This window comes from Rhopalosiphum maidis, chromosome 1, assembly GCF_003676215.2.
Source record: "Rhopalosiphum maidis isolate BTI-1 chromosome 1, ASM367621v3, whole genome shotgun sequence".
Lineage (NCBI taxonomy): Eukaryota > Metazoa > Arthropoda > Insecta > Hemiptera > Aphididae > Rhopalosiphum > Rhopalosiphum maidis.
In genome coordinates this window covers 73,346,934-73,355,238 of record NC_040877.1, presented here as the reverse complement: position 1 = coordinate 73,355,238, position 8,305 = coordinate 73,346,934, and the positions used below count along the sequence as shown (strand labels likewise).

Here is an 8,305-nt window from a genome sequence, read left to right as displayed (position 1 = left end):
CTTGAATAATAAATTATAGAATAAAATCCACATTATCAAAATTCTATCGAAAGTAATCAACATTATATTATAAAGACATATATATATATATTATGTTTTAAATTATACAATAAAATGATTGATTAGGTATCTGAGTTTTAGATACTAAGTTGAGTGTCAGTGTTGAATGTATATAGGTATTGGTCTTTATGTACAGAATGTTTGCTGTTCCATCATTGATATTGATTTATGATTAAAATGTTGTACTTTGAAGTAAGTTAAAAGTAAACATTTTTAGTAATTTCAAAAATAATTTAAAAAAATATTATTATAAATATTTATTACTCATATTGCCAGAAAAGCAAAAAAATACTACGAAAATCCAGTTTTTTTTTTACAAAATCGTTTTTATTTATTTATTTTTTGTTATTCGAAAATATTTAGTCGTAGATAATTGAAATTTTCAAAAATATTATTATTAGTATTTTCAATAAAATATTTATTGTTCATCAAATATCGTAAAACTAAAATCACATTTTTCTTTACGAGAAATTTAAGTTATACATTTTACAATGTTTATAAAAATAACATACATTTACAAATAATTTTATAGGTAGATAGTTAAAAAGTTATTAACTTAAAATATAAAATTCCTGATACAAGTAAGCTGTTTTTTATTGGAATAAAGAAAAGTTCAACATAAAACCACACTATATGATTTTTTAGAAACGTTTGAAATTCAAATTTTGAAAAAATTGAGTGTTCAATCATTAAATATCGGTTTTAATAAATTAAATTAAATGTTTATCTAATAAACAATGATAGTTAGGGACGTTAGGGTTCTTCCTCTCTTCTTGAAATCTGTTTCAATCATTAATGATTTCCATATATCTTAGCATGTGCTATTTGGTTAGTATATTAGTGTAATATATTTAAATGTTTCTAACTTTTTTGAGTTACAAATTGAAAACACTATAAACACTATAGAAAATATGTGGTGAACTTTTCCTTATCTATGTATCAAATGCAAAAAATTTGGTTAGATTTTATTTTCCTCGCGTGTCAACTACTTTGATGATCTTTTTATTTTTTTATAATAAACTTAAAAAAAAATCATATGAATTATATTTTTTGACAGTTAGTGTCATTATGATTCATTATGTGCGCGTGGTTTTTCCACATTATTGTGCTGAAAATAACGCCTGTTTTGTTTCTAGAAACACGAAACGTTTTACGGATTAATGTATAGTTAATATAGGAATAACACAATACTATTAAATTTCATTCTAAATTTCTTATGGACAATAATATATTTTATTAAAGTGTATAGCTAGGTATTATTGTTTTTAAATTATTAGCTTGTTTGGAGTTGTACAACAGATTTCTTTGAAACTTTGTCTCGGTAGTGCAATATTATGTTATATATTGTTGTTTGTGTTTTAAATAAAACTGTACCTATTGATGGGATAATAGATTTTTTCAAATGTCAGTGCTTTTCGTAATATTTTGTTTAGAAATGTGTCAAATTATATATCTTAAATGTATAATAATATGATTGTATAATTTATAATCTCTAAATTATAAATCTGTTAAGAAAAATGCGAATTTATACATTACAAACCAATAATATTATATAATGGTATACTGTACGAATGTAATTATTATTATTATAACTAACAATAGCGAAATACGCATATGTATAAATGGCATCGATATACGTACAAATGTTGACGTATATTAACACAATAAGTTAATGTAGTTGTTGTAATTGTATGCGAATAGAAATAAATATTTATGGTAAAATATTTTTGGAATTAAAATCCTATCGCTATTGATTTTCTATGCGTTCACGGTAAATCATCGCAATATGTGTAGTGTATGTGTGCTGTGTATAATATTTTGATAAGAAATAAAAAAATAAAAACGTAAATAATTGTACAAATACTATAGAACACAAAATATCAATAAAATAAATTGCACAGTTTAATTTCATATAATCTATAAAATATTATACATAATTTAAACTTACAACTAATATTATATTATAATAATATATTATGCGTTTAATTAATTTTATCAATATTTTTGATTAAATTTTGTTTTTGGTCTTTTAAATGAAAGAATTAAATTACGATAAAATACATACTTATAACTATTGCGTGATAAATAAAATGCATATTCTGATACAATATAATATGACGATAGAATAATAATATTATTTATAATATATAATGTAGCATAAATTAATATAGGTCTATGTGCTTAATAATTATGTTTAGTGCATGTTTTAACAACGATAAAAAAAAAAAAAAATTGTGCATATCACTTAACCACAGTATAGAATAAACCAATTATTTTGTCATGATTTATCACAAATAAAGTGATTCCTAAAATGTTGCCTACTTGTGTATATGACATACATAATTTAGGTACCTAGGTGAAAATAATGATCATTGACCATTGTACATTTTACAATGCCAAACTAAAGACTAAAACACAACGCGCAGCTTTATGTATGAGCGTATTGATATTATAAACAAAATAATAATATAATGTATCAAATATACTTAACAATATACACACGTATATAAATATTACAATATTTGTTGGCCAATTCGCTTCTTAATAACATTATTAAATATTATAATAATGGCCCTATAATTTCTCGTCATGGCATTTTAATATATTTTAATAACATTATTATACTTTATACGTTACGTTACGCTACCAACTAAAATATCATTTTAATAAGAACTATAGATACGTAATATGATTATAAAACGTTCTGATACAATAACGATAATAATAATATTAATTAATCGATACATTTATTAAAAGCGTGCTCTGTAAATAGTAGGACTTAACGAATAACTGTATACTAATTTTAGTGCGTATACAAACATACCGAGCTCGTAACTCTAACTCGTAAACGTGTCGTATTGTCGTATACGTAATAATATAGTAGGTAGGTACCTAAATAGGTGTATATATTCGGTGGCGACGACTTGAAGGCCGGTCGCGGGACGTGGACGTACAATGGGACCGCTTTCTGTAAAAACAATAACAATAATCTTCTAGAAAAAAAAAAAACACACACATATACAACCAATAAGAGCAAAACCAAACGGATATTTGTCGGTGACTTTACAGAGAGTGATTTCATCGTCGTTGTCGGCGTGATAGAGCGTGCGAATGGTGTTTGTATTATATACACAATGAGAAATAATATAATATTATTATAGATAGTGATATATTATAGAGCGTTGAGATTTATTGATGCGTTGACACGATCGTGATCTAAAACAATATGATATTGTGATAAGGGCGACCTTATTATCAATATGTTGTGCCGTGCAGTACGAAACCGATGTACATAATATAAGGTGTCAGGTGATGATACAATTTTTTTTTTTTATAAATGAAGTGATTGATTTGTGGTGGGGTAGTGCGGAGGCAAAACATTAAGGCGAGCCCTGAACAATTTTTCGAATACAATGCCGAGAACAGGATTGCCAGGATTGGTTTTACAATAATAATGCATTTAAAATGTAAATATGCACAGAACTATATATATATTATATGCCTGTACATGTAAATTCAAAAAAAAATAAAATTTTATAACTTAATTCGAATAAAACTATGATCTGCATAAGATTCATGAATAATATTTCGATTTATTGTCATCATCACAGAGAATTTAGAACCAACGGCATTATATGAAAAATATAATTTTTGATATTCAGAGTTTACGGTCAGTTACGGCCATTACCTAACCTAACCCGGCCGTTTAGATATCAGTTGTCAATTAAATTATGTTATGCTAATATTGGTGATATTGTGTTTTGCTTATTTTAATAGTGTTTTACAATAAATATTTCTTAATCTATAAAACAGAAATGAAAATAGTTTCCAATGTATTTGTTTTTAGCGTCCGTGTATAAGCTATGTATACTAACTAATATTTAATATTATTTTGTGATTTTCTAACAATTCTAGCACCAATAGTGTTACAAATTTATTAAAATAGGACGTCGCCGCTCGGCCGCCATTCGGTCGCCTTACCACTTGCTCCACGGCTTTCGGCCCACCCACCGGGCCTTGATCATATCCGACGCCTTTTCGGCGATCATCACCACCGGAGCATTGGTGTTTCCGGACGTGACGGCCGGCATCACAGAAGCGTCGACCACTCGCAGCCGATCAATGCCGTGCACGCGGAGCTCTGCGTCGACAACAGCGCCCGGGTCGCTGGGTGGACCCATCCGACAACTTCCGGCCTGGTGGTTTTCCGGCCCGGTGTTCCGGCGCACCGCGCACTCCCAGTACGCGTCACAACCGAACTCTAAGTCCTCGCAGCCCATCGCCGGCGTCCGGTCCAGTTCCATGCCGTACTTGCGGAGGGCGGGAGTTTCGGACATCCGGATCGCTAACTTGATGCCGTCCACCAGCACAGCCACGTCGTCGGGATGACTCAGGTAACGAGCGTGGATTGCAGGATGCGCGAGTGGGTCGGATGACTTGAGCTTGAGCTGGCCACGGCTCTTGGGATGCAACACAGCCGGTATCATATTGATGACGCGGCGGCTGTCGCCCTCGCCGCTGCCCGATTTCTCGCCTACCTGACCGGTCTTGGCGCAGTCGGCTAGGTAACCGCCGAAGAAGAACTGCAGGTCGGGATTGTCGTCGGCGGGGTTTACATACTTGGACGGCAACACGGCGGTCACCTCGGATATTCCGGTACCGGACATGAGTCCGTCCCGGAACAATAGGTACTCCATGGCGGTAGCCCAATTCAATGGCGTCGTTGACGTGTCATTGATGCGGAAATTGACGAAGAAAGCCACGTGGTTGTGAAGGTTTCGGCCGACGCCCGGTAGGTCGTGCACGACTGGCACGCCGACTGCTCGCAGGTCATCCTTTGGCCCGACGCCCGACAACAGCAGCAACTGTGGCGATGCGACCGCACCGCCGGACACGATTACCTCTTGTCGAGCATTGATCGAGATTTTCCGTCCGTCCGCCCCGCTGTACACCTCCACGCCGTATGCAGCCTTCTTCTTGGGATCGATGAGCACTCGAGTCACCGTGGCGTTGAGCATCACGTGCAAGTTGGATCGATCTTTAGCTGGTCGCAGGAACGCTCGAGCAGAGCTGTACCGTGAACCGTTCTTGGACATGGTCTGCGCGATCGCAAAACCTGTGTGCAGAGCCCCGTTCAAATCGCGCACCTGGTAGCCGAGCTCCAGACCGGCCTGCAAGATGGCGTGCGACAACGGAGGGTGGTACGGGAACTGTCCGACCGGCAGTGGACCACCGACTCCGTGGAAACCGGCGTCCATAATGGTCGCCTGGTGGTTGTCCTCGGACTTGAGGAAGTACGGTAACACTTCCTGGTAGCTCCAGCCCGGGTTGCCCATCTTGGCCCAGCCGTCGAAGTCGTGTCGGCTGCCCCGCATGTACATCATGCCGTTCATCACGCTCGTACCGCCCAACACCTGTGCAAAATCCATCGTTAATAATTATCACGATAAGAATATTTAGATGTATGAGAATAGAACGTCCGATCTCGATTTAACTATATGAACTTAGGTAGGTACATTTAAACTGGAGTTACGACAAGCGCAGCACCGTTTCGAACCGTAGTCGTACAGCCATATTAGTCCCGATTTACACATATATGTATTACTAATAATACTTAGCAATTAAACTTGACTTTCAACGATACACTTTAACAAAAAAAAAAATAACGAAACTGAACCTCAACAATCAACTTTTCATCTTAGAATACTGTCAGCTGGAAATTTATAATCGGTACCTAAGACCTAAGTGCAATCCCTGTATCAAGGTCACTGCCGTCGAAGTCATGTCCTTTGATAGGGAATTATAAGTTATGAAAATAAAATATGGTAATTAATAAGTGATAACCAATATAATATTTATTTAACTATATTTTATTACTTAAATAACCTATTTATGCCCGATAACAACTGGTTTTTATTTGGCTATCATAATTGAAATTTATAGGGACGATGAGTATTAAGTAATATTTTTAACTTAATTTAACTTAATATGTTCAGATTGACAATTATAATGTGTATGTTTTTAAGTTAAAACCGATCAATATGTTTATTAAACTACACACATATTTGATTGCTGATAAATAACTTTATTTTCTTAAAAAATGGTATTGTATATTGAATTCCACTTATTTTTGTTTCAATATTTTCACTTTGATGTTTCTTATTTACTTATTTGTCGTGTTCATTATTGTAGATACAATATGTTCACTTTTGTTTTATTTTCCTCGAAATTACAAATATTGCGCAAAAGCTACATGTTTTTATATCACTAAAATATTACGTTTTCTCATACACTTGATAGAGGATATGTGTACTGTATATATTTAAATATGTTGCCACTGTTGAGAAAAATAGTTCTGCCTTAATGTTCGAAATCTAACAATCTAAGGAATATTTTTCAAACACAAAACTATATTCTAAATTAGAGTTATGGAATTTTTAGATACCTAAATCAAAATACTTTGCTATTAGGATTATAATCAAATAGTACTTTAATACTTAAAGTATTTGATTTCTTTGTTGTTGAAAGTATATTATTTTATTCGCTTATATTATGGTTTTATAATGACTGGAGCCACATTACTAATAAATAGAGTTTGACTTTGGTCGTGAGTTTGTGAACGGTGTTAGAATCGAAATCGGCTAAAGGGACATATCAACAAATACTGATTTCTAATGACTCGTTTTAAAATTAATAGCTTACGCAACACATACTATTTTATTACAGGTAGTTTTATCATCTGCGAGAATTTCTCTAATTTAAATCGATGGCTGTGTTTTGTCTAGTTTGTTAAGGATTTAATAGAGTACAATGTTATACCTATTTAGATAACAATACAAGTTAATTCGTATCAAAATAACACCGCGTAATAAAAATGCAGTTAATTAAACTAGACGGTGTTATATAAGACGAAAAATATAGTTACACTCTTTCGTGGTCCTGATTGAACGTCTGCAGACATCCCACTATCCCACTAATGGTATAATGTAATTAATAATAATGGGTATTTGTCTAGCACTGACAATGTAATTGCTTTAACATTTATGATATCATCGACTCAAAATACTCGGGATCACGAGTATGTTATACCTAGCTATTATGACGATAATGTATAATACCTACATTTTTATCACGCACAGTTTTATTATTTTACAATTTTTTTTTATTTTATATATCTGTCCATAATTACGTGCCTTAGAATTTGAATTATAGATTTTTATTAACGAATAAAAATAAATTTCAATGTCAAGTCAAAATTTCCATTATAATTATGTATACGTGTCAAATATTATTATTAACATCGTCCCTGAAATTAAAAATAAAAATGAATTGAAACAAATTGCGGTCACAATCAATACCATTCTTGATTTAAATAACGAAAAAATTGTCAAAATGCAAGACTAATTTAGATTATTTATTTAGGTACATGGCACCAAGGTGACAATTTTTTATCGAGCATAGATGAAAAAAAATTCTGAAACGAAAATACATTGAATATACTGAAAATATATATTATAATCGTTAACAAATGTTCATAATTATTGCACAGATTCGAGAGACTTGTATCTAATAAATGGGTTATCTAACATTTTATTTACGATTTTATAGTTGTCGTAATATAAATAAGTATAACATGTCCGTCAATGGATTTTCATCAAAAAAATATCATTCGAAGAGCTCATCACTGAATTATTATCACGTAATTCGTGTCATTGTCATTGTGCTACAAAATATCGTCATCTAAAATCTAAAACCCAATTCCACGGTGACGCGTTCTACGCTTACAATTTTTCCACAGGTAACTATTTCTAAATGTGGAAAAAAGTTTAATCGGTGACGTGAATTTAGATAATGAAGGTCGTCTTCGCAAAGCATCTCATGATAATAATCAAATATCAATTGTCAAATGCAAATATTGTCAATGAATTGCTGCAACTTATAAAACAAATATAATGTACATTGTTACATTTTTTTTTTTTTTGTAGTAGAACATTTATTACTTTAAGCAGTATCTAGTAATATCAAAAAAAAAAAAAAAAACAAACAAACAAATATTTACAATTTTTATCATTACAAATATTAGATTTTTATTTTTTTAAATAATATATATTTTAAACTTGTATTTCGAAGTAGCGTAATTTTCTCGGAATTAAAATACGTACAAATCAAAGTTAGGACTGGAATTGTATTAATTATAACCTTATTTAAAATATCGATGAGCGATAATCATGGTACAATAATATGT

The 8,305-nt window shown here is 32.1% G+C and overlaps 1 protein-coding gene across 8 annotated transcripts in view; it reads right to left on the bottom strand.

Annotated features, from left to right (window-relative positions):
- Positions 1-2,067: 2,067 nt before the first annotated feature.
- LOC113560331 (glucose dehydrogenase [FAD, quinone]) overlaps positions 2,068-8,305 on the bottom strand; it is a 41,896-nt gene continuing 35,658 nt past the window's right edge. For 6 of the 8 annotated variants that reach the window (XM_026966128.1, XM_026966133.1, XM_026966130.1 and 3 more), the window contains exon 4: positions 4,038-5,474. In XM_026966128.1, the coding sequence (XP_026821929.1) occupies positions 4,038-5,474 (1,437 nt within the window). Of the gene's footprint in view, positions 5,475-8,305 lie in introns of all 8 variants that reach the window. The other 2 variants (XM_026966137.1, XM_026966129.1) reach the window with 2 other exon arrangements.